The sequence below is a fragment of the Myodes glareolus genome, chromosome 12 (genome assembly GCF_982192425.1).
Source record: "Myodes glareolus chromosome 12, mMyoGla1.1, whole genome shotgun sequence".
Taxonomy (NCBI): domain Eukaryota; kingdom Metazoa; phylum Chordata; class Mammalia; order Rodentia; family Cricetidae; genus Myodes; species Myodes glareolus.
In genome coordinates this window covers 81436824-81464328 of record NC_142037.1, presented here as the reverse complement: position 1 = coordinate 81464328, position 27505 = coordinate 81436824, and the positions used below count along the sequence as shown (strand labels likewise).

Below are 27505 nucleotides of genomic sequence, written 5' to 3'. Positions count from 1 at the left end.
TTTGTGAAAGAAAGCTTTAAAAGGAGCAAACCTGATTGGCTGTGGCTGTTGCTGCGAAGGGGACACTTGTTGCAGGAGTTGTTGCTGCAGAGACAGTGGCGGACGTAGCGCTGTGCATCATGGGTACTTTCAGGAGGGGAACCATGGGAGCAATGAACAGGAGGGTGTAGCATTATGGTAATAGAAGTGGTATTTGGCATGGTGAATATCAGAGCAGCAAGCCATCATGGGTTAAACCAGCAGATGGCATGCAATCACAATGCAAAGCAAGGAAGCATGGGAGAGAAATAAAAAGGGAAAATAGCTTATTACAAGTACAATTAAAGGAAGTCTTCAAACATAATCAGTGATTCCCAGAAAGGCCAAAGCACACGCTTTGATTGATGTATTCATAAACATTTTGCTTCCAATGACAGAGTCATTCCCAATTCAGAGTGTATCATGACTGTGACAATGGCTGCTTCTCAAAACATGAGACTAGGCAATATCCAATGAAATGAGAACATATTTTAACCAAAGTAGACTAATTATAAATTCTAAAACATTGAAGGCTCAGAAGACCTAATAAGATAAAATGAACTTTGGAATTAATTATGGTTAGTGTAATTTTTTTTCCAATTTGGAATCACATTTTTAAACTGGAATTTCAGTGGATTATGTTGATCTTGGTCAATAAACAGTAAGGCAAAATAAATGGCCTTGGTGCAATTCTAGAGGATTTACCGTGAAGTGACCAGATCGATTTTGCCAATGGTTACTTTCTAGAGTCCTACATGAAACCGATTGGGTGTCCTGAAGACAGACTTTTGCGCCAAGGCCCCAAATGTAAGAGAAGACTCCACTATTAAAGTTTCCCACATAAGGGAATGTGGAGGCATAATATATATATATATATATATATATATATATATATATATATATATATATCACACATAAGTCAACACTCTAAAAAGATAATTAAGCAAGAAAGTTCAGAAACGTGATTTCAAAATACATCCATGTATAGTTTTTTATCCAAAAGTAAATATTTCTGGGAAGCTCTGATAACTCTAACACACAGCAAAGAGGAGATCAAGGCACACCACTATGAAACTTTAAAACATTGATGAAATTAGCCTGCCTCTGTTTGCCTCATGCTAAACCAGAAAAACTATAAAGAGAAACAGAACACAAATCATTAAAAAGCACACTTGTACTTGTGGTTTTCTCTCTGCAGTGGTTGTCCTAGCATAAGAGGTCACACATCAACAACTATCGTTTTCTTAAATACACAAGCATAGCTTACACATTAAGTCTAAAGCCATTAAAGCCTTCAGGTCTACTTCCTAAATCATTTTCTACCATTTCTGAAATCAATGTCAAACAGTGAAGGCATTGTACATCATATAAAAGACAAATAAAAAAAGGTTGAAACCTACCAATACTGGTAGCGGGTGTCATGCACAAAACTGACCCTGAAGTCATGCAAGGGGGGTGGAGAAAGTGAATAAAGGGAAAGAAACAGGTTAGCGGTTTAGAGTTAACATTCAAAGTGAGACTGAAGCACAACCAGAAATCAGTAGGGTTAGTTCACACAGTTTTAGGACTGTTCACATCGTCAGTATAGACACAGAGATAGCCAACTCACTTTAAGCCAATAAGGTTCCGGGCCCACCCTCCCATTATTCCCATTATTCCCCCTTTCTGTTCACCTAGGCCAACGTGATTCTAACAGGGTGACAGGTGATGGCACCACAGCGCCCTCTGAAGACGTCAACGTCTTGTCCGGACATTACCAAGTCCACCCTCTCAGGCAGAGAGTGGGTATATTTTACAGATGAAAAATCTGAGGCACAGTAACTCCTCCAAGGTCGTGTGCAGCATGGGTCAAGGGCAAGGCTGGAATCGAGTTCCATGCTAAATTCAGGTCAGATTTGCATCACGCTCATGGCTTTAAAAGTCTGTTTGGCAATGAAATGTGTTGGGTATCAATAGCGGTGGAAAGATATAAACAGTGAATTAAGATTTCCTAGCCTCTAAGTCAGAGCCGTGCCAGGTAGGGCAGGGGAATCTTAAGCTACTACTTGGATGCTAGTAACGACTATGGAGGCTTCTGAATGAAATCAGTTACATAGTTCTGGGTCTCTCTGGCTATGATTCGCTGTGACAAAGAGGTGGCACCTACCGGTGGGGTCTAAGTATTATATAGCAAACATGCAGATCTGGGGCTCCACTGGGACCCAGGTGAGAGATTTGATCATGGTCATGTCAAGGTAACTTCCGAGGGATCAAAGAGGGTAGGAAACCTCAGATTGGTCTCTAGGTTAGTGACAATGTCAGTGCTTCCTGGGGAAGAACTACGTTATCCGTGGATGGTCTTAATGGACACACATCACCGGAGTCCCACCAAGAACAGAGACGCCCGTCAGATGTGTTGTGAGTGCTGAGGGATGAGCTGCTATTGGCCCTGTCCCTCAGGATGCAGGCTGAGGCAAAAGAAGGATTCCTGGAAGTTCAAGGATGTCCATTCGAGTGGTCTATTTAATGAATGTAGGTGTATCTGCGGAAGGTGTCAGAACCACCCGCTGGGAGCTTAGGTGTGGACTCTGCAAAGTACTTGTCTTAATTCACTCTGATAAGGACTTCTGGCGTGGCCTACATTTTGACCAGGCTGACATTACTAAGTTGGGAAAAGGCTTTTCAAGTGGGCTACCACGGGCTTCTATGACAGAGATGTGCCAGGACACCCAACTTCACACACGCACTGCGACACACACAGAGGTACTCACATGCCTCCAAAGCCCCCTCGGCTGACGTGATCTTTTCCTCCAGCCCTATCTTTCTGCTCTTCCCCAGTGTCTAGGAAGTCCTCTATGCCCAGTGTCATGCCTCCCACCTGCCCTCCAGTCCTCTCCAACTGGTTTACTGCCCAGATTGAAAGAACAGTTACATCTTCACTTACAATTCAAGAGCCACTTGGCACTTGTCTACACCCTGTATCTAAGTCACTTTCTTCCCTTGAATTCTTAGTCAGACACACACACACACACACACACACACACACACACACACACTCTAAAAGCTTAGGCTGAATTCTCTCTTTGTATGCTAGAGTTTTAGAACCTGTCCTGGGTTACTTTTATTTTTATTTTTCTGCTCTGTGGGTCTTCCAGGTGTCTCCTGATCTATACATTTCAAAGTTATCAGTGAACTTATAGCTTCCACATTCCGTGTCCTCCTGGCCTCTCCACCTGGGCTTCACAAGTGTCTCCAATGTAACATGCTAAGCTGTGCTCTTTCTCACACTGTCTCCTCCACATCTGGAAACACCTGGTGGATATCATCACCCATGGAGCACTTTGGCCTCAACTGTTATGCGACGCCATTTCCCTCAAGACACTCCCTGGACCGGTGAGCCAGCCTCAGGCAGTGTCTGCCTCGCTGAGCATCTGTCTGCTTATCTGTCACTTCTGCAGCTCTGAAAGCCCCAAGCATTAGTGCAACTCCATCTGGCTTTCCTGCTCCCTGCCTACTCCCGGCTCCACTCCACTGCCGAGTTGCCTCAACTCTGGGAAGGATTTGCTGGCTTCCAATGCTTAACAATGGAGGTCCTGCAAGCCCAGGCCATGGACTACCTCCCCACTGTGTCTCCTTCCCTGGTACCAAGGTCTCGATGGCCCTTCACTGATTTCAACTGAACATATCATACTTTTAATCTAGCTTTGGGCTTCCCACAGCTGTCCTCTTCCCCGTGTCTAGAAAACTCTTTAACCACTATGTTCATCTATCATGGGTCACACATGTGCCATTTCCCCAGAAAATCTTCATTTCCCCGCCTCCCCCGCCATCTACGTTAGTTTCTATTTTAATTTCTACTTAGTTATCTGAGCTCTTTGCGTTCTTATTCATAGTATGCTAAATGTTAACAACCTATTTGTATGAATGTTTAGCATCTTTTTCTCTCATTCTGCCGTGAACTCAGAAGGGCAGAGAGCCTGTCTGGCAAGGTGAACAGGGCATCTCAGGATACCTCTGTGTGGCGGCACTGTTCCAGCCAGCAGTAAGATGGGCTCTGAGAGAAATCTCTTCCTGAATGTTATTAAAAAGCCTGGTCTATATCCCACGTAAAAGCCAGTCACACCAGGTTTCAAAGTTCCTTCTGTAAAATCCCCCTTTTATTCTGCACCCGAGAGTGAACGAATGGGCTTGCTCCAGGGCCTCCTGGGTCACAAAGGGTGTGACCCACCAGAAGCAGCTCCTGCTCAACACAGGACTTGCACAGCGGCCTTCTGGCTTGTGTCCTGGATGTGGGAAGTGCTTGACCATGCTACATCAGGGGCCCCTCTACCTGCCAAGAGTGATTTGAACATCGGAAGTGTGGGGCTTCTGCCGTGGGGATCGCTCTCTTTATGCTGGATTCTGGACCCACTCAGCTTTGCGAGCCGCGTTCCCACCCTTCACCCCCGTCCTACCCTGTTCTTCCCACAGGTCCTGTGAATACTTTGTACTAGTACCACAGCAAACCATGCTCTCTCTCTTCTTCAAACCTGCTCTGGCCAGTATGCTCTTCCTCTAACAGTAAAACTGTACTCCTTTCTCAAAGTCCTTAGCAATTTTCTCCTGCTCTGAAAAAATCTTCCTTCTCTGCATCGCTTCTCCCACTGCCTGATGAAGATGAACGCCTTGCCTGTTTCTTTCACCCTCGCCCATCTTATTGTGGATTCTTGTTTCTACCCAGCTCCTGTGAGTCTGCAATCCAGACCATAGCATGTGCTCAAGGAGTGCTTGCTGAATGGAAAAGAATCCACACATTCTAACTTGAGGCAGACAGTTTCCACCAAACATGAATAATCCTTTTACAAGCGTGTGAAAACTTTATGTAACACATGTGGCTTCTCATGGCCTAGAACCTTCCAAATGCACTTCCAAAGTAATGAAGTATTTCAAGGTGGGTCAAGGAAGGGCCGTACTGCCTCTGTTGTGACCGGCAGGGCATTTCACTAGGAAGCCAATGCTACGGATAAAGCCTATGCTACGGATAAAGCCTTCTCCAACATTTGCCTCCTCCACCGCACAGACACTGTGAGCCAGAACGCTCTGGGATCACTCTTACTTTTGCATGCCATTTTGTAGTGTATACACGGCCTCAGTTTTTCCATCTGCAAAATGCACACAACTGTTCACCACTTTAGAACTGCGACATCTTGAGGAACAATGGCAATGTCGTCAGGAACGCTTGCAGCGACCTGGAATAAACTTGCCACGGAGATGCCCACAGCCTTTATTACAGTGCTGCTTCCGAGACCATGTGGGGTTTTGCCACTTTCCTACCATAGCAGAGCAAATGTATAACTTCTTATTTAAAATAACCCCTGTCAGAAAAAAGAAGAAGCAAAGAAGAAAAGTCCCACCCACTAGAATGTGCCAGGGCTCCAGCCAAGGTGGCAATTATCTCACTATGGCTGTGGGGAAGAAGCCCACACCCTGCGTGACATTTTACATTCAATATTTACAGCCTGGAGGCACAGCTCCTAAAATTCAAATTCTAATTGTCAATGGGAGGATTTTAGTTTCTATCAAAACTTTACTATGGATGGCCTTTCAACATACCACACACACACACACACACACACACACACACACACACATGTCCCTGATCCATCTATCTGTGATAATTGCTTATGGATAACATTAACAGAAAGATTCCCTTATAAAAAATGTTTGTTAAAAATAACAGTTAACCATCTGCTAAAAGTGACTATATAACATCATCACCAGATAAGCAGAGGTTTAAAAACAACCAGGATAAATCTTGAATGATTATCATTGCCATAAAGTCGAAGACATGGTTTATAAGAAATAGATCCTGAAGCAAACAAAGAAACAAAAAAAAATCTCCTAATATGACCATGGAGATTTCTGCTATGTATTTAATTGCTAGAGAACTTACGCTAAATTTATTTTAATAAAATTATGTTCTCTATCAGTCCATACAAGTGTGATGAATTTCTCGGGAGTTCAGATACCACTCCAGTACACAGAACTCACATGATTATCCACTGTGATCTCTACACCACACAGCAAACATGCCGTAAACACCTGTAGTGCAGAACTAAGCGGGCCACAGTCCATCCCTTGGCTTCCAAAGGCCACAGGTTGCCAAGACAGCTGAGCTGTTCCTAGGGAATCCACCAGAGGTCAGCATACACAGCCGCAGCTCCCAGGGACTTAAGCTATGCTGTTCACCTGTGCCCGGGGAAATACTTAAAATGAGGAAGCTTTGGATGGTTTAGCCTCCAGGCGCTACTGGATTCGAGTATCCCAGACGCCTCAGAGGGCTGCTGAGACCTTCGGAAGGCTCAGTTCAGGGTCTCCCTGGTGCTCCTGGGAGATGGTGGTGTCTGGGTGACCAGTTCTTCACAAACACACTTGCCTTTCATGTTTTTCCATCCAGTAATTTTTTTCCTCTCTTAAAATATGTAGTGGCCACAAGGTCTTCAACGAGACGCCTGTAGTAACATACAGGACCCTCAGGGTGAGCTAACCTCTGGTAATTATGCTATTTCAGGTGGGTTACAATCACGAACATGGCTAAGCTAGACCAGCATGGAGTGCCATTAACTAACCTTTCAATAGGGTGACAAAAAAACGAAGGTATTTTAAGACGGATCACAACTCAGGTACTTTCTGACAAAGTGCATCTTGCTATATCAGCTATATGACTGTACAGTTTAGAGGTTACTAATTCATCTAAAATACTAACTCATGTGGGCTATATTCATTTATAGTTTTTATACGAAGACTATTATGCCAATCCTAAATTTTCACATCCTATGGGCTCTAAGGAGAGTGATAACCCAATCATAAAGAGCAGTGACAGCGGCTACCTGTTATCACGGATGACAGCAGAGTTTCACATGGGAAAACTCCATGGCCGTTCTTCCCAACAAGGCTTATGTCACTCGTTTTTAACAGAGACTGGTTGAACAAAGATGACCATGCTTGTGAGGTGTGTGGGGTGTGTGTGTGTGTCTGAATCACGGAACTGGGTAAAATATGGGGCGAGGGAAGGAGAGTCAGAGTGGATACGTGTTACACTGTTTTCTTCACACAAATTGATTTCTTTCATGTCACTTCACGTTAATCTGATTTGGGGGAAACGTCTACCTAGCCCGTGTGGGAGTGGGTGGGGTGGTGTGATGTCATGTAAACTGACCCAGGCATGAGAACACCAGGCCTGGCGTCTGGGTCTGCAGTGTCACCTTGGAAAGTTACGTCTCATCCTTGTGGGGGGGCCTCAGTTTTCTCATTTGTAAAACAGTCAACTGGATGAGGGATTCACGAAGACCTTTGGCCTCTGAGACCCTGCGGTTAGCAGGCGGTCTCGGTGAGCGGTAGGCTAAGCCATGGCAGCCCCCCCTCTCCTCACTCATTGGCTCAGAGATGGAAGACAAGCACTCCGGCTTGTGAACGTGGTGAAAGTTTGAAAGTTGAGAAGGATGGAGAGAGAGAGAGAGAGAGAGAGAGAGAGAGAGAGAGAGAGAGAGATATAATAACATGAGTAGAGGATGACTTTCATTTGAAAAGCCTTAGCCACTTTAGTGCTCTGAATAGAAGTGGGGAAAAACGGTTAGTATTTATTGGAATTTATATTTTTAGGTCATAGAGTGTTAAGGTCAAATTTCAATTACCTAATAAGCAATCTTACATAAACTAATTTACAGGCCTTGAGTAAATACAAGAACACAAAGCTTTAACTGCTCCCTGTGTCTCAGGTTAAATCCCACTACACATTTGACGTTAGACTCCTGACTGTCTTTAGTAATCAAAGCAAGTCAACAGGTCTAGGTAGTTAGGGCCGTGGTGGGATCAAGGCTGTCTTTGCAATGTCTAAATGCAAACTAGATGCTACCAAACAGCTTAAAGAAATGAGAAGAAAGCACATGACCGGAAGGACACAGGACACAGACGTGGACGGTCAGGGCACGTACCTGTGGGAATAAACGCCGTGTGTTGCTGCAGCTGTGCGCTCGTCAGGGCCTGCTGGTAGTGCAAGACGCTGGGGTTGAAGACGGTGCTGGTGCCGTTGCTCTTTTCCAGAGCTTGTCTCTTTGGTAAAGGATGAAGAGCACCGGGAGGAAAGGCCTAGAAGGGAAGAGGTGGACAGGATGTGTCCAACTTAAAGCAAACACGTCTTCCGTGTCCACAGAGATCATCAATTGCAACATTCTCTTTTTCTTTCTCTTTCTTTTAAAAAAGACAGCTAAGGAGATGCCTCTGCCATGCACCTTAATTTAAAGAGCGGCAATGTCGAATGAGTGAGAATTTGTTATTGAGAGCGAAAGCATGAATTCTGTAACCCAAAAACAGGAGCATCTCAACTAAGGAAAAGAAAAACTACCAAGCAACAACAATGGAAAAAAAAAAAAGGCTTCAGCTTTTAAAACAGGTTAAACTACTCTAAGCGGGAGAAAGTAGCATTGGCGTTATTATTAATGTCTACTCTTTAGCTGAATGGCAATTTCTTGAATTTAAAGGTTAACAGGAATTACAATGAGCATTTCCCTGAGCCACATAATTTAAGTTTGCTTCACTCTTTTGGAACAGGTATTAAATTTTGTTAGGATACATTTACTTCCCAGATTACGTATGCAAACGAGATGACTAAACACCTTACGGAATCTCCTCCATTTTAAAATTAATAATAATGATTGGGCTGCAACCAGTATTTTACATACAAATCTCAGCTGGTTCTCTGAAAAGCTACATGCAAAGCGAAAGGTGAAAGGTCAAAGTACCAGGTCTACAGTTGCTTCGAGAGGTCGCTTCAGTGCTTTGGCAGTCGACTGAGTCTTTTAATAACAGGCAGCGAGCACATGATGGCAGTGGGCCAATGGGATTCAAGCGAATTAACATACAGGTAAACAGCAAGCAGAGGTGCATCATGGGAACGGCATTGCATTGTGGATAGGTGAGAAGGAAAAAAATATTCTGAATGCAATATACAACGTACAAAACACTAGGCATGCACAACAACAAAAACGTTCTCTAAAGAAATGAATCTTACACCCTAAATTAGTATTGAAGCAAAAATGCATCTACTATACCTTAGTTAAAAGCATATAAGAGAGTAAAATATAGATGTTTGAAATTCAGGAAAGTATATTAAAACAGCAGCTTGCATACACACCATAAGCACTTTTTTTATATTGCTTGGGAGGGGGGATGCAAAACTCTTAGGGACCACAAGGCTGAAGAACATCTGATAAGTTAGTTCCGATACAAAACAATGAAGAAATAAAGTCTATTCCACCCTGGAAATCTTTGTTTGGGTATGTTTTGATTCAGATCTAACCTAACAAAATGAAGTGGCGAACTGAGACAAAAAAAATTCAGGCAAAAAATAGTCAAACACAAGATTATTTAGGTGAAACAGTTTGGGTTTGGGTCATTATTTTTTGGCTGAATCACGCGGGTGATTGTCTCAGTTCTCTCCTTCACTCTGCTAGGATGGGATTAGCATGAGGATTAAGGTCCCACACCTAGTGTGATTCAAATTTAAAAGGAACTTTCCAAACATTCCACATCCACACTACTCTGGTTCCTGTGACCAACTTATCATCCGTTCTGTTTCTGTCATTTATTTGAAATTATAATTCATTTCAAACAACTTACCAGGTTAGACTAAGAAAATACCCTTGTGAAAGGCATTTTGTGTCCTTGGGTATTAAAATAATTCCTCTTTAGTTATGCTATCTGTACTTTTAGCAACGATCAGTGATCAAACCAGTTAAGGAGAAGTGGGAGAAGTGGGAGCATCACTAGAAGGGGCAGTTAAGCCGGCAGAGAACTGCCTGTGGGGAAGCGAACCTTTAACTCAGAACCCTGCTTTCAGGAAGACAGTTTCCTTTAAACAACCAAGGTAGCACTGAATCTGGATTGATTTAGACAATGAAAAAAAATTTCCTCTTTTCTAGTTAATCGCTAAAAGGTAGAAAAATCCTATGACAGAATTCTGTGAAAATAAAGAAATCCAGGGAGCAGCTTCAACGCAAATAGGAAGAATGAGATACCCCCTCTACGGCTGGCACAATAGGTAAATCCCCAAGGTCTGTCTGATAGAATTCACAGGCCGGAGCTCAATGCAGAATGACAGTGTTTGTAACGAAAGGGGAGGTGCTTTGCCCTCGAGATGGGAACAATTAATTTGGTAAATGCAGGGCTGCTCCTCACTTGATGATTCGGGATCAAACACGTGAGAGGTGATAACTTAGGAACTGCGGAGCTTAGAGAAAGAGATGAGAAATGTGGGCCGGGGGGGGGGGGGCGGGGAACTGTGGGCAGAGAATGGCCAGCAGTGGAGAGAATGTTCTGGAAGGCAGTTTGGATAAAGGCTATCTAATAACACAAAACTGATTTCTTTTTTCAAAATAAAAACAGTTCAAGCTCTTTGATATTCCTTTTTATTTTGTTTTTTAAACAAGGTCTTCCTTTGTAGCCTTGAATTCACAGCAATTCTCCTGCATCAGCCTCCAGAATGCTGGGGTTAAAAGCATGGGCCATAACACCTAGCAGCTCCTGGATATTATGAAATGTAAGTACAATACCATGAAACTTCCCTGACTCCATTTTTGTTAAACTCTTTCATTCCTGTATAGTTTCACATTGTTAACTAACGCAGGGAGGGTCCGTATTGTTTGTTTGTTTTTATTTATCTGTGTGTGCACTGGTACATGTATGTAACATGAAGCGTGTGGAGGTGGTGCTCCTTCCAGCGTGTAGGTCCCAGGGACTGAACTCTGGTCATCAGGCTTGGTGGTAAAGGACTTTACAAACTGGACCTTCTTGTGGGCCTGAAGCACTTGCTGTGGCTTTGGAGCTTCAGCTGATTTGGATTCACTAAAGAGGACTTCATGGCTGCTCTCCCAGGTCACACTGGGGATGTTCACCAGATGGCTGAGTCCAAAGCCTTCTGCCCTCAACTTTCAGCCTCTGTTTCTCATTTTCCCAGTCCTTGAAGCGCCTAGTGGGCAGGCCTTTGGATGAGCCTGTGTGTCTCCAAAGGCTGGTGCTCAGAGACACACTTCTGACTAACAGAGCATCCTTTAGTGAGCTCTTCATGTGGAAAAAGTAAGGTCAACTATTTCTTTCTAGAGCAGGCATATGGAAGTTTAATGGCCTCTCTCTCTCTCTTTCTCTCTCTCTCTCTCTCTCTGTTTCTCTTCCTCCCTCCCTTCCTTCCTCCCTCCTTTCTTTCTCAGGTAGTTGAAACCTAATTTTTAGTGTAATTTAGGAGTTCAGGAAGCTAAGAACTGTGAACTGAGGGCAGTGACATTTCTCTTTCCCCACAGCAAAGTATATTTCCTTTATTAGATGCAAATATCTTCTGAGATACATTGAGGTTTTGAAGTATGAAGGTTTCACACGTGCTGGTGCAGGTGAGACTGCCCGCTGGCGTGTTTCCCTGCACCGAATGATCGGTCAACCTTCAGGCTTAGGTCTGACCTTAGGGATGGTGGAGCCCAGTGTATGTTAGGAGCTTGTTTGGTACCAGGGTAAGAAGGGTTAGTCTCACTGTAACTCTACTTCATGCCAGAAACTCGGGCTCTATTCTTGCTGGCCTTGTCTGCATCATTGAGCATCTGGCCTAGGGTCTTCTCCAGCTGTTCTGAAGGAATAGACACATATGACAAGACTTTATGTGAAGCAGAGATTTCTTTTTCAGAGTCAAGAACCCTACCCCACTTCAGGTCAAGGTGAGAAGAAAAATCATCCAGGCCAGCATTACAGTTGAGGACCAAGCCCAGGGGGCCAGGAAACCCTGCAAGACCAGTCAGAAAGGCTGCTTTACTGGTTTCATATACTGAGGTGGATGAGAAGCATGGTACTCAGAGCTCTTGTGTGTGTTCATCTGGGACAACTGAAACTTATCTGGCGGACAACTGAAACTTATCTGGCAGACAGCAGCGTGTCCTGTGTCCCTGCACAGACTAGTTCTTCCCATTGTTGCCCACTTTGGTTTATGTGAACAAGGATACACACGAAGGCCAAACACCCTTTGTGTTAACACTACCTAAGAGTTCCCTCCGACTAGCTTACTCTCACGTTTGGAAAGTTTTGTTGAGAGTGATGCTTATGTTTTAAGAGGTATTATGAAAGAATAAGGTTCAAATGGAGAAAAATGCTTCTTTCCAAGAGTCAGAGATTTAAATTCTTTCTTAATGTCTGATTATATCAGAAAAGGTGTGTGTGTGTGGCGGGGGGAACCCCTGTACAAGAATAAGAATTTACACCATAGAAGTGTGCTGTTTTCTGCCCAAGGACATCAGGTAGATGGACTATTAACGTATTCTACTGTGACAAGCAGTCCCGTTCCTCTTTCTAAATAAGAAAATAGAATCAGCTTTCCGCAGCGTTCTGGATAACAGCGCCTGTGAGGTTCATCAAACCGTGCCCAGGCTGGTTTCAGATGAGCCCCCCCCCCGTGCCACCAGAAAGACATGACAGGTTCAGTAATCCTCCTGTCACTGTCATGAAGGCATTGGATTTGTTCTGAAATGACATCGCTTTGGGTTGCCTTGGAAGATGCTTTGAGATCCTGTGACTTCTCAGCATGCCAAATTTGGGCACAGTGTAACAATCCAGGAAACTATGGTAACTGACTCTCACAGCATCTACTGCGGCAACCTTCACGTGTTCTGGTGAGCTTCCATGAGAATGTGGAGGAGGGCGTGTGGCAGAGTCAGCTATGTACGGCTCAGACTGTGAGGCTGGGGGATAACCTGTTTGGGTGAAAGGATATTTTTGCTCATATCCCACCAGCCTGGGTCACTGGCCGGGGACTGAACCGGTGTTGATTGTGTGTATGGGGACTCCAACTTCTAGAAAACAGGCAGACATAACCAGAGGTTGGAGAAAATCAGGGCTAAGCATGGTAATCACTGTGACTACCATGTTTTATCTTCACAGGTGTTTGAGTTACAGGGATAAACATTTCCACATTGATCTCCAGAGCTTATCATATGTTATACTGAGAGACGGCCACTGTGACCCAGGATAATCAGCTCCCATCACTCTGACCACAGAGACAACCACAAAGACGACAAAATCACAATGATTTTCCCCCTTAATTAGAGCCTGTGTTGAAAACATTGTTTTCTTTGTCATCAGATGTAAAAATGTGTCCCTACAGATATCTCAAGCCTTGGGGACTGTGCCATGGAGAGAAGTTGGTGTCAGAACATGGAACTGACATGCTGGGGGCGGGGGGACGAAGACAAGGGGAGACAGAGCTAGCTGGTTACAGCCGTAACATCCCCAAGCCCAGCTTTTCTTCCCTCTTCCTTGGGGTGTTAATTGATGCAGAAAAATCATTGGTCAATAAACTTGGTCATTTAAGTCAAGTCATTTGAACACTGTCTCAATACCAGAGGCCCAGTTAGCCCAGGGAGTGCCTGAGTTCCTAGCATGGCTTATAAAATGCATGAATGACCTTACTGGCCAAGAATCAACACCCAGAATACTGAGTTGGAGTTGGTCTGAAAGTGACCATATAGAGGACTCTCATGGAGTAGGACCTTCACTAAGTACATGGAGCAGAGTCCTCTACACTGAGAGACACGTAAAGGACACGTTTGCTCTAAAAACAATTCACTATTCATATGCATGGAATTATCCGCATGTTTTTATCTTTCCATCCCTCCTCCCTGTTTCCAAATTTCAGAGTTCTCGATTTCACTAAAGCCCTTCCATGGCAGCATTTCTCCCTTATGTGGACACACGTGGCCCCACAGGTGCAGGGACTGAGACACTCTGTGTACTGTCTGAAGACACAAGAAAGGAAAGAACACAAGACACTAAGAGACAGTCTGAGAAAACCCCAGGAAGGTCGAGGAAAGGGACACTTGGAGCCCAGACTATCAAGACCTGTATACATAATCATTATAGCAGGCAAGCTCTGAGCGTCTTTCTGCTGAGACCCTACCACTTGGGACAGGTCTGAACTTCCATAAACACTCACATAAAGGATGCAGAGTGAAGAGGAGGTGTTGTTGGGATGTGGAAGCCCATCTTTCATCTTGGGTGCTCATCACTGTGGGACTGTATCTGCTAGGCTAGAAAGCGCTCTCGAGATAACTTCTTAGAGATCTATTTTTATTATGTATTTAAGGGTGTTTGACCTTCATGTATGTCTGTGTGTCTCTTGCCTGGGTGTCTGTGGAGGACCAGAAGAGGGCGTGGGGTGCACTGGAACAGGAGGTACAGATGACTGTGAACCATGTGGGTGCTTGGGTTAGAACCTGAGTTCTCTGGAAGATCAATCAGTGCTCTTAACCACTGAGCCATCTCTCCAGCACCTAGACCATGCTTTGGGTGATGTCTTTCCTCTCTGAAGTCCCACCTACCCCTTCCCAGGGAGGACTGGCTCCTATGTTCTTCCTACCCCCATGAGCCCATCATGCTTTCCATTCTGTGAGTGAGAAGCACCATCGCTCACACTTAGACATGCCAAGCTCCTCAAGGGCAAAGCAACCAGCCGCCTTTATTGACTCTACCCAGCAGGTCCTTCATGGCTGGCAGGCTTCGAAATGCTGTCTACAAATGAATGCACTGTGCCCACTGTGCATTAAAGCAGATTTCTTGGGAATCCACTAGAAATGTCTGCATCCTAGCGCCATGGTTCTCAACTGTGGTTGAACCCAGGAGCTGAGCCACCTAAAAACTTTGGAGGACATGCCCCTGGTCCCTGCCCAGCACACAGCCCTCCAAAAGGCTACTTTAGGGTTAAGATCAATGTCAGATCCTTTCTAACCCATTCACTTGATTCCTCAATATGGCCAAGATTGGGGGCGTGGTCTAGGTATGTGATTCTCCAATACCAACACCATGCAAATGCCTGGGAATTGTTACATGTTATGTGTATGTGTGTGTCTGTGTTTGAAGGTGTGCATTTGTCAGGGGAGTTAGTACCTCCTGAACGATGGCGTTCTAGGCTACTGTGAGTCGCCGAGGTGAGGAGGGCTGGGGGGGTCAAACTTTCATTCTCCCAAAGAGCAGGGCATAGTCTTAACCAACGAGCTACCTTTCCCAGTCTGAACTGGGAATTTATTTTTTAAAAATTAAAGTTCTGATCCTGAGAGTCTAGGTGAGACTTAGGAGTCTTTACAGGCTGTCGGTGGCCAAGGGACAGTGAGATTCAGGAGCTGTTAGAGCATTGGTTCCTGAGGGACAGCAGAGAGAAGGGCTAGCCTGGGTATAGGTGTTTCAGAGCCTTTGTTTCAGCACCAACTAGCTTGCTTCCAGTTTCACTATTGCATGAGTTGCCACTGGGTCTGACATTTCCCTGAGGCCCTTGGCAAGCACTGCCTGGGCTGAGGGCAAAGAGACAACAGGAAGAGGAGCTGGTGTCTGGCTGGGTCACGGGTGGCTGGGTGTCTCTAAAGGTTCCAGTTCCCTTCTAGAGGGACTTCAGCAGCTGGCTGCATCTGTTGTTTTGCTATGGGCTCTCTGAGTTTGACTTTTCTTGACTGCCCTAGGCCCGAGATCCCAGTTAATAAGGGAACGGGACTCACAGGTGAATCGCAGAAGGGAAAAAGCTCACAGCTGGGGTTCCCTGCGCCTTGGGGATTTAGTTATTGTGAAGAAGGGAGGGGACAACAGAACAAAACGAAAAGGGTGGGGGATGACAACAGAACTTAGGCAGCGGAGCAGCAGGAATGGCAGCCTCGTCTCCCAGCTGTCCTTCCCACCCGCAAGCACCACCCGCGGCCTGGGAGGCGGTGTGCGGTGCAGGCGCGGGCGGTGCACTTACCATGACTGTGGCCGCGGCCGCGGCTGCCTGGGCGGCTACCGCGGCCTGGTTGGCTTGGTGCTGCGCGGCTTTGATTTTGGCCTGCAAGTGTGCAGGAGGGTGAAAATATTTGCATTTCTCCCTCATGCAACGCCCCTTTATGTAATCCATACAAACGGTTACGGTGTTGTCGTTTGTGTCGATCATAGTGCTGTCTGCCGGGTGTGCAAAGCGGCAGTCTGTCTCTCCCCGGGCACAGTTTCCTCGCTGGAACTCCCTGCATACCTGAGACAAGGGGAAAGAGCAGAGCGCTGCAGAAGAAAGCCTGGTGCCCACCGTGCCCACGGAGGGGGAGGTGGGGGAGAGGTGGAGGGTGGGGAGAGGAGGGGGAGGAGGAGGAAGAGGAACAGGAGGAGGAAGAAGAGGAAGGGGAATGAGGAGAGGAGGAGAAAGGGAAATAGGAGGGAGAGGGAGAAAGGGGACTAGGAGGAGGGAGGGGAGAGGGAAGGGAAATGGGAGGCAGGAGAGGAGGGGGAAGAGGTAGATGAGGAGGAGGGAGAAGAGGAGGAAGGAGGACGAGGAGACACCCTTTCCACTTCCCCTCATAATGCTTTCAGGTTCACAGAGGGGAAAACTGTTATGATCTCGAACCAAGTCACCGGAATTTCTAACAGACTAATCAGGGCTTTGCTTTGTCCCTTTTCCTAGGGTAAATATTGAAATGGAGAATTTAATCTGAAATCTGCTCTTTACCTAAAACAACAAAGGAAAAATAATTGAACAAAGTCACCACTGTTCCTGAAAAGAATGCCATATTGATTTTCATTACTTACATATACGTCTTTGAATGCTTATCAGAGTTATAAGAATTATAACACATGAACATATCCACCATCACACAACTCACGCATCTATGTGTGTGTGTGTCTGTCTGTCTATCTATCCATCATCATCTATCTATTATCTATCTATCATCTATCAATCTATCATCTATCAATCTATCTATCTATATATCACCTATCAATCTATCGTCTATCTATCATCTATTTATCTATCAATCTATCTATCATCTATCAATCTATCTATCTATCTATCATCTATCAATCTATTATCTATCTATCATCTATCTATCTATCATCTATCTATCATCTATCAATCTATCTATCTATATATCATCTATCAATCTATCATCTATCCATCATCTATCAATCTATCTATCATCTATCTATCAATCTATCATCTATCAATCTATCTATCTATATATCATCTATCAATCTATCGTCTATCTATCATCTGTCTATCTATTTATCAACCATCTATCTATCTATTTATCAATCATCTATCTATCATCTATCTATCTAGCTATCTATTTATCTATCTATCATCTATCTATCTATCTATCTATCATGTACTATCATCCTTCGCTCCTTTTTACAATGTCTAGGTGGCCATAGCTATGCATTCCTACACACCGTCTTTTCTCTTTTTATTTATTTTCCCTTCCCTTTCACTCTCCCCTTGCCTCGCTGCCCTCCCTCTTTCCCCTTTTCTCCCATTCAGGGTCTCCTCAGTCCCTCTACCTACCTATGCCTTAAAATGCCTGTGTGCTGGTTACGCAACACACATGTGTACAGTTGGGTACCCCCTACTTGGATAGCCATTCTAGGGTGCTATAGAGTCCTGGCACAGAAGGGTGGTTTACCCATGGACCAAGAGACCACCGTGTGTAAACAGTTCTGGGAAGATGGCGTATCTGCTCACCTCTCTGAGGATGGGGGACAAGGCTCAATGACTGTAAAGGCTCCTGCCTCTTCTTCTTCCTCCCCCCTTCTACAAAAGTGGATATGTAAAGCTACCAATCACAAGAACTATAACCCCCGGACATCAAAACTTTCATTTTAAACTCACTGAAGTATTTTTGATCGCTTCCAAGGAAAAGAAAAGGTTAAAAGAAAAAAAAAGAAAGAAATACAGTGAGAGGAAAAGAGTAAATAAAGGGAGGGAACAGAACAGTAAGAAATATTGATTTCTAAAAAATTTTACTCTCCGTGTCTCCTAAAATCCAAAATAACTAAACTTCCCTATCTTTTGATAATTCTAGTGAACCAAGATTTTACTATACATAAAGATTTCTGTAGACATTGAAGACTGTTCTTCATTATAGGCAGTATAAAACAAGAGAAGCCTACGCATATTATTTATGTAATTTATTCCTGCTTTATAAATATCAGCATGAAAAATCCCACAGAACGGTAAAGTTGCTTCTCACGGGCTCCAGTCCCGCAGCGAGCAAATGCTTCTTGGTCACCAGGGACACTACTGAAGGGACAGAGCTAGTAGCTAAAGTCCGGGAAAGTCAGTCCTGTCTGGGGAAGTGTTTTACTGACCCATGGTCAAGCCAGGTTGGTGGACCTCAAAGTCACACACAATTTCTTCCTATTTGGGTATTGTCCAAAGTTCCATCATCAGAACAATGGTCCCTAAATTGAAATCTAGTCAGGTATTCACCTAGATTCTGGTTTTGTTCATTTTGTTTTTCAAAAGAATCTCATGTAGCCTCGGCTGGTTTCAGATTCCCCATGTACCAGAGGCTGACCTTGAACTCCTAATCCTCAAGCCTGCGACGACACTCTAAGTGATGGGATCACCACACTCAGACGCATCAGGTCCTGACTCCCGTCTATCTGAACCTCACTGGTGTAGCTGAAGCCTTCACAGGTGTATTGGAGGCAGCTGACGCCATTCCTGGTGTGAAATGAACCAGAACTGATCTGCTGAGGTCAACTGTGAAGAGCAGATCCCTTGTCTACCTATCTTGTTGAAGGAACCTTTGTTTCCAACTATTCTTTCTCTCTCTCTGGTTTTTCAAGACAGGGTTTCTCTGTTGCTTTGGAGCCTGTTCTGGAACTAGCTCTTGTAGACCAGGCTGGCCTTGAACTCACAGAGATTCACCTGCCTCTGTCTCCCAAGTGCTCGGATCAAAGGTGTGAGCCACAACTGCCTGGCTTCCAACTATTCTCATTTTATTTGGTTTTCACTATCATATCCTGAGCATCTAAGCTCCCTCAGCCCCAGCAGGTGGAACTCCAAATACCTCCATCCTCAGCATCCTCAGGACAGATCTCAGGGGCCACAGCATAGCCTAAAGTTTCCATAATAGTTGCAAAATAGGATTTATATTTCCTTTCTCTAGAGACCCATATACTCCAGATAGAAGCTGAGAGAAAAGAATGTACTTTTGTAAATATCTGTGTTTGACGTCCTGAACTCTAAAACATCTGCAGGGCCTATAAACATTTCTTGTCCCCAAGATTTATTTGATTAGTATCTAAATGAATGCACACTGGAAGACTATTTCTTAATAGGCCTGCATTCTAAGTATATACAGACTGCCTAACAATTCTAATCAATATTGGAATTAATGGAGCCTTTCAGAAATCTATCGGGATCTTTACATAACCATATGGGATGTTCTGTTGACTATCACTGGGATAGTGAAGCAGGATTAATAGGCAAATCCTTAGCTCTGATTAAAGAAAAATTTTATTCAACAAAGTCCAGGAGGATTTTGCTTGATCCAAATGTAAAAGTGTGTGTGTAAATACATGCACTTAATCCTGATTTTTTATAGAACATTTGAATTTATGTCAAATTAAATATGATATGTTAAAGAAAACCTATCAATAACCACATAAAGCCTACTTACCAGCAACACCATTAAGATGCTGTAGCATCTGGGACATGCTAGTACACCCATGCTTGATTCATACAACTGTTGGGAGCTGACGTGCTATTTTCTCCTCCTCGTGTCCTTAAGTGCTTCCATTTCCCTGACTGTCAGCTCCTGGCCATTTTCAGAACTTCCTGGAGTCCAGTAAGGGCTCTTGCTGCTGTGTACAGCAGGAGCGTGTGAAGACCAAGAGCCATATCCTGATGACAGCTTATATCCTGATGATGTCCATATTCTATTGGTTGGCATTTATCTAGTGTTTTGAGACAGGTTACCACTCTGTAGCCCACACTGGCCAGGAACTTCTCTGTAGCCCAGTCTGGACTTGAACCTGTGACAGGATTCTCACTCCAGCTCCTTGATGCTGGGATTACAGACACAGGCCACCATATCTGGTCAATATTTTCTTCTTATGCATAGAACCCATGTTAACTGACTTTTGCTTATATCAAAGTTATTCTTTTAATTTTACACTAAAGAACTGTGAATACAAGGGTTTACAACTCTGTGTGTGTGTGTGTGCACGCGTGCATGCATGCATGCATGCACACGTATACACACACATGGATTTTTCTGAAGGATGAAATTATGTCACAAGCATTCATCCATTCTAACAGACATACATTTCTGCCACCAATGCATTTCCAAACACAAACATAATTGAAGTACCTCCAGTTTATCAGTCCTGAGAAGTTTCTGAGTTGCAGTTGAGCCCGGGACAGTGACCGGTGGACTTCCAGGAACAATGACCGGTGTAGTTGGTAGAATCTCTGTTGGGACTAACCCAACTCCAGGGGTGACGGGCGCTAAGTAAGGAGCAAAGCTAATAGCTGTATTTGTCCCTATGGTGGGACCTACAGGAAAAGTGGGCTGTTAAAGGAAAACAACAGGAAACACTTAGTTAGTTCAAAACCTACCAACAAGCGTCATTTGAGCAAAATTCCACAAGTCACTAGTAAATATCATTTGAGAGAAAATTTCCCCTGCCTAGACTATCCTTTGCATCAGTTACATAATTCAGCTCTTAATTGCAGAAGTTTATTAAACACTCCCTCTTCTTTCTTTCTTTTGCTCCTCAAAAATGAAAACATTATCGATCTTTTCTTACCCAAACAATATCAACACATTGGAGAGCACCAGAGGAACACCCAAATTACATATCATTCCCAGCTATTGAGAGTTCTAACCCAAAGGCAGTAAGACCTACAACATATAGACTGGTCATCTCTGCATTTTCCTAGAGGTCTCTACAAGGGACATGAATTAAAACACCCCTTGATTATAGCTTGATAGTCAAATTGGCCAAATTCACACATTTTCGAACGTTAACTTCCTAGGGGTCTGTTTTGCTCAGACTTACCGGTATGTTCCCATCTTTCATCGCTAGTACAGACATGCCCAACTCATAGGTGCTTTTGTGTGTACCTACTATGTGTTGCTAACCCCTACTCTGTGTCAATATGTCGATACATCCTCCCATTCTGGAAAAGCTGGATGGGAGAGCTTGCAGTTTTCAACTGTGAATATTTTATCACATGACCTCTAAAACCCCAGAGCCGCACAGCCAGAGAAGCAACGACAAGCACACCCAGTCTCTGGTGAGCCGTACTTCCCATCACTCCCATCCTCACTAAGAAGAGTTACGCTGTGGGTTGGGAAGATGATTATTTTTTAAAGTTCCATCTAACAGACATCTAAATAATGCCATATTTCAGAAAAGACACTATGCATACTTAGACAACAAACCTTATTTCACATTTATTTATTATTTAGACAAAGTCTCCATATGCATCCCAGAGTAGATGGTAACTATTACGTAGCTCACGCTGGCTGTGAACTCAGCACTGTCCTGCCTCAGTCTTCTGGGATTATGGACACGAGCCACCAATTAAGCTATGCAATTTTACCTTTGAAGAACCACTGTTAACATGGTTTCCAAAGATTTTTCTAAGAATAAACTGAACACTGAACTGGACCCAATGGCTCTTTATTTATTTGCTTGGTTTTAAGATACAGAATTTTTTTTTCTTTTTTGAAATGTTAAGGCTTGAAGCTAAGGCCTCCCATGTGATAGGCAAGTGCTTTTCCACTGAGCTACATCCCAGACTTACAGACAACATGTAAACTGTTTGTTTCCACGATAAATTCCCAAATATTTCCAGCCAGGTCGTCACGTGACTTTCCAGCACTGAGCTACACTGTTGCTGTGTGTCATAATGTTTCTCTATTTTTACACTGTGGGTAATCTTCTCGTTGTCTGCTTAGATTCCAGATGAGTTGTTTAACACATGGGAAAACTAGCAGTTTGTGTGAGTGTATTTCATTTAGGACGACAGAGCAATGTCTCTTACAAATGACCACGCTGCCACGTCGGGAAAGAGCAAAGTATTGACAGTTGGTGCAGAGACTTCCAGAGAAGCGGCCGAGAGCTACAGCAGGGAATTCTAACAGTCTGGGAGGAATGCTGCGTAGTTCCCCCATGAGGAACTCTTACAGCTTTATGGTTCAGAAATAATGTTTGCTTTGGGAGAAACTGCAACATGAGCTCCGCACACTGAGAAGGGGTGGTGGTTTAGCGTGTTTTCCTCCTTGACTTACTACAGAATTTTCCGTGGATGGGATGTGTTACCCACTGGAGTCATAATTAGAGAAAGCTGTGGCGTTTTGTAACTGTCCCTTCGGTAATTCAGTACTATTGAAAAGAGTAACCTCATCGTATAAGGTCTATATTTATTTTTTTAGGATTAAAAATATCAACCTTTTGAGGCCACACACATCAGTGATTCAATGGACCCATTGTACCTGAGCAGCCTTGGGGGGCGTGTGGATTCCTAAAGCCACGGATGCTGCTGGAACAGGTCTCGGCAGTTAAATGAAATTCTCATTTTAAAAGTCTTACTAAGTGAAGAGTGTGTGACCAGATTTGGGGACCATTCTCAAAAATGAGGAATGAAAATAGGTATTAAAGCTATATTCGTACCACATGATTCAGTTCAAAGAAGAACGGACAGAGCAAGTATTCACACAAATGGAAACTCCCACGAGCACCCCTGGTTTGATTTTTATGGATGTAAATGTCTTATTTTTGCATTTATTTATTTTCCAGTACCTCTGCACGTGTGTGCCATGTGTGTTTAAAGGTGTCTATGAGGTCACAGGAGGGGCTTAGATGCCCCTGGAGCTCTAGTATCTGCCTTCGTCAGCTGCCTAACATGGGTTTTAGGAAATAAGCTTGGGTCCTTTGGAAAACCGGCAAGCACTCTTAAATGCTGAGCCATCTCTCCAGCCCCTATTTTTTTTTAAACAAAACAAAACAAAACTCATGTAGATTTCCAACTCTCTTCTCCCACAGATGATCATAGTGATATAACTGCACACTGACCCTTGGATATCTATAAGTGAGCACCTCAAGATGTATTTTCCAAAACTCTTTTTGATATCAACGAACTTATTCCAACAAAATGTCAAGTTGGGCCTTCAAAGCTATGCTTTTTGTTCACCTGAGATATATTAAGATTCTGAAATATATTCATTGCACACTACAGAAGACAGTGGCAACATTTCGCTAAGACATAATGCCACTGAAGAGAAAAGCAATTACAGGTTTTAGATGCTGAGAGACCTATGTTCAAATCCAGTCCTTTCCCACTTGTTTCTGCTTCCTGAAGAGGAAATGGACTTGTTTGAGTTCTAAGCTTTCTTACCTGCAATGGACATGGAAAATCACTGAAAGGCTCATCTGCACAAATGGCTGCTTCTCTTCTATTTCCCATTGTCCAACCTCTATAAATAGCTGCTGTCACTGGTGGCACAAACATTCACATCATCACAGCCTTTGCTTTGATTATCTAATATTTCTCTAATGTGAGCGTAATAAGCACAGCAATACACAAACAGATGTGAAATGTGGAATTTAACTGTAGCAAGGATCTGGTCTTCATTTTTCTAAGTGTACGTTGGGAAAATACTCTCTATGGTGGGAAACTCAAACGTTTAAATAAGTTCATAGGCCTTATGAAGACAGATCAATTAGACACTAGACAGCATCATTTTAGCACACAAGTGCTCTTCATTGAAGCTGATGAGTGAAAAGGACACGTGAGGTCATTTGCTGAGATGTGCATTCTATAGCGGTCGTGGGACAGACTGTAACACTCCACATCTGTGAACGGTTCTGGCGTGTTCAAAGCACTGTCACGCGTGCTGTCTTCTTTAATCTCTCCAAACTAAGCCAGGAGAAGCAAGCACAGCAGATAGAATTATGGCTTTTCAGGTGAGAGCTGGTCAAAGAGCAGATCCTGAAAGGTTGAGCCCAAGCCAATGCTATTGAGGGTGAGTCTAAGCAAAGCACCCTGGACTCCTGCCTCCCTGCGCGGGCTGACGTCCACTCTTGAGCGTTCCCCAGATCAGGCCGCTGGGAATCAATATACCATGTCCGCAGGCCTTTGGAGAATAGACAACAAGCAGTGTGTGCCCCTCCACTGGCTTGAGCCTTCTGGAGATAAGACGTGTGGGTCTGCTCTGAGCAACGCTGTCAGTTCCTACTGCTGAGGAAAAGTGGCTCGGAGATCCTGGTTGAAAATGAAATGCCTGAGAGAGGATCCACGCCAGCCACAGATCATAGAGGATCCACACCAGCCACAGATCATAGAGGATCCACGCCAGCCACAGATCATAGAGGATCCACGCCAGCCACAGATCATAGAGGATCCACGCCAGCCACAGATCATAGAGGATCCACGCCAGCCACAGATCATAGAGGATTCACGCCAGCCACAGATCATAGAGGATCCACGCCAGCCACAGATCATGGCGTCTGAGATCGGTTGTCCACAGGCAGCTGAGACAGGAGCAGAGCAGGCACTCCGGAGGACTCCATTCTTAGAACCACACCATCTCCAGTCTTGATGAAAAGCTTGTAGTTTCTGCATGGTGCTGCGGCCAACAGGACTAAGACACTTTCTGCTGGGTGCCTGTCAGCACTGAGTGTGAATACACAGCTGAAGAGGCCCGAGGGCAAGATCCACAGAAAGCCTTTGTGAAGAAAATCTCTTCTGCAGGGCTGGTCTTAGTAGTTTCTTCCTCTGCCTTCCCTCCATTTTCCTGCTTTTCTCTCCTTTACCTTCCTAGGACAGTTCTAAGGCAACCAGGGTTGGGTGGAAAGTAGAATGCACAGGACTTTATGGGCCACAATCAAAATTAAATATTTAAGTCATTAGGCCTAGTGACATGAGGAAAATTTAAGGTCCTGAGGTACTGGGATGGGGTCAGGGGACAACAGAGAAAAGAGTGGAGACAGAAAGGTGAAGGAGGAGCAGAGGGTGGAGGGGGAGTCAGCCAAAGTGAAGCTAAAACCAAAATCAGGGAAGCTGTAAGATCCTGCTGATGTTTTAGGAGACCCCCTCCAAGGCTTCCAGGAGAAGTGTGGAGGGCAGAAGAAGTAGAGGTCAAGACCTTAGAAGGACAGCGCTGTGGCACACGCTGAGAACCAGGTTAATGGTGGCTTAGATGCAGGGATGGGAAGTAGAGAAGTGGCGTTGACAGCCTCAGGACAGGACATGGAGAGGACTTGCAGGCCAGAACGTGAGCTACTCTGCCGGTTTTGCTTGCGGCTGCCGGCTGATGGTTCCATTGACTGAATCGGGAATGTAGTGGGGGCCAGACTTTCAGTCTTGAAAATGTTCAAGCAAGAAGTTTTAAGTTGAGTTTAGATAGAGACAGATGTATGAGCATGGGGAGATATGTGGGGATGGGGACACACATTTGGTTCTTAGCTGGTAAAGAAATTTATAGCTCTTGGAACAGACTGTGTTAACCAAGAGAGGGCAAATAGAAATAAATATTCATTCTGAAAACTTCAACATAGAGTTGAACTAGGTAAAAAAAAAAAATTAAGAAAAAAAAAGAGCTGAAGGGTCAGAGGGAAGAGCATGTCCAAGAGGGCGAGATTGCTTCTACATGCTGAGTGCTACTAGGAGGTCCAACATGATTACACACATGAATTCAGTCTGTGAGAGTACAACCCCATACACTGGGTGGGTTTTACATACCTGACATTTATTTAGCACAAGTCTAGAGGCAGGGAAATCCAAGGTGATGGCACCAGCAGATCCGATGGTGTAGCGAGGGCTCGCTTGCTGGCTCATACTGCATTTTTAATTGTGTCTGTCTGTCTACCTCACACATACCTCATTGTACGTACATGTATGAAAATCAGAGGATAACTTGTGTGAATTGGTTCTCTCTGCCATGTGGGAATTAAAGTCGGGTCCAGCATGGTGGCAAGTATCTTAACCCACTGAGCCATGTAGCTGGCTACTTGCTAGACTGAAGATGGTGGCTTCTAGTGAGCCTTTTCCTCTGGGCACTAAACCCATTCGTTAGGGCTCCAAACTCCTCTTTGGAGGTTGTCCTTAGTTATCAATTTTACTAAGAAATATCAATGACTAGAGAAACACACTTATGTTTCTGTAGGATGTTTCCAGTGAGGATTGTTAGATGTAACAGTGACTGGGGACGGGTTGGGGCATCTTCAGTGTTGGGCGACACCCCCAACGAGATAGTCCAGAGAGAAAAGAAGACCAAGCAGATGCTGAGCAGGGTGTGCCCCGCAGTTCTTGCCTTTCTGAGAATGTCTATTGCTGCTGCTGTAATTCTTCAATCACAGCCGACTCCAGCTTCTTTCGCCTTTCAACATGGAGCTAATGCCTGCAGTTCTTGAGATACCTTCCAGGCTTTCAGTGCCAGAGAGAACCCGCTCAGCTTCCTGGACTTGGCAGCTACATGATGTTGTGCCTCTCCAGGTCCATGCTGGAGTGCCCACCCACCCCTACTGTGGAAGCTAGTAATATAGGAGGTCCCCTTCTCATCTGTTCCTCTAGAGAACCTTGCCTAATATAAACCCCAAAATCATGTCACCCCGAGAGGGGAGGGCTTCAACATGGGGAGTGTGGGTAATCAAGCATTCAGACTAACAAGGAAGGTAAAAAGTAGTCACTAGCTTGGAAATAGAGAAGAATATTGTGGAGAGATTTCCATGGAATGACTCCAGAGACGCTTGGGAGGCAGAAAGTAAAAGGAAGAGTCACAGTGAAGAGGTTGAGGTAGGGAGGAGACCAAATGGATTGGTTCTCACTTCTTTGATCATCAGTTTCTTTGCTGTTGAGTTGACTCTAGCTGCTGGGCCACACAATGCTCATTTATCCTGTCAGAGTGCAGAAGGCCGCAAGCCCAAAAACAGTTACGCTGCGTTATCAGCAAGGCACTGGCAGAGCATGGTCCCTCTGGAGGCTCTGGGGGAGAACATTCATCATTTGTCTCTTCCATCTGCTGGTGGCTGCTGGCTTTTCTTGGCTTGTGACCATACCAAGTCTCTGCCTCTGTAGACACATGGTCTTCTGTCTGGACCAATCCCACATTGTCCATCTCTTCTATCTTCTAAGGACACTTGTGACTACATTTACTCTGAGAGAATCTCACCATCTGTGGACTACAATCGCAACTGCAAAGACCCTGTGTTTTCTCTCTCTCTCTCTCTCTCATCCATCCATCCATCCATCCATCCATCTACCTATCATCTATCTATCATCATCTATAGAAAGCAAGAACTCTGAGGACCATTATTTAGTTAACTGACTAGGATACAAATTCATCTCTAAAATTCTAAGGAAAATTTGTTGGTGAGTTGTTGAATATTAGATTCTGCACATTCTGTACTCTAATACTTCCTGTGATTTTGAAACCAGTATTGCAATATTTAAGTGGGCTTTTCCTTTTTTTATTGAATAGTGATCAACTTCTGATTGATATCTGAGGTAAATACAAAAATATACACACAAAAAACTTAAATAGTTCAAATAATATTTAAGGCATGAATACATTTTCCTTATTAGTATGAACAGGACTGAGTACGAGAGTCGATTCTTATTAATTCTACAAACAGGAAGTGTATAGTTTGAATGACTGAGATACATAACATACTGCTGTTATATCGACCTGGCTCCTAT

The 27505-nt window shown here is 44.2% G+C and overlaps 1 protein-coding gene across 10 annotated transcripts in view; it reads right to left on the bottom strand.

The window, feature by feature from the left end:
- Positions 1-27505, bottom strand: part of Mbnl2 (muscleblind like splicing regulator 2) — a 155766-nt gene that overhangs the window by 27683 nt on the left and 100578 nt on the right. For 3 of the 10 annotated variants that reach the window (XM_048421760.3, XM_048421759.3, XM_085698184.2), the window contains 5 exons: positions 20169-20369; positions 15791-16054; positions 8778-8831; positions 7971-8124; positions 1419-1454 (listed from right to left, as the gene is read on the bottom strand). In XM_048421760.3, the coding sequence (XP_048277717.2) occupies positions 1419-1454; positions 7971-8124; positions 8778-8831; positions 15791-16054; positions 20169-20369 (709 nt within the window). Of the gene's footprint in view, positions 1-31; positions 127-1418; positions 1455-7970; positions 8125-8777; positions 8832-15790; positions 16055-20168; positions 20370-27505 lie in introns of all 10 variants that reach the window. The other 7 variants (XM_048421761.3, XM_048421764.3, XM_048421766.3 and 4 more) reach the window with 7 other exon arrangements.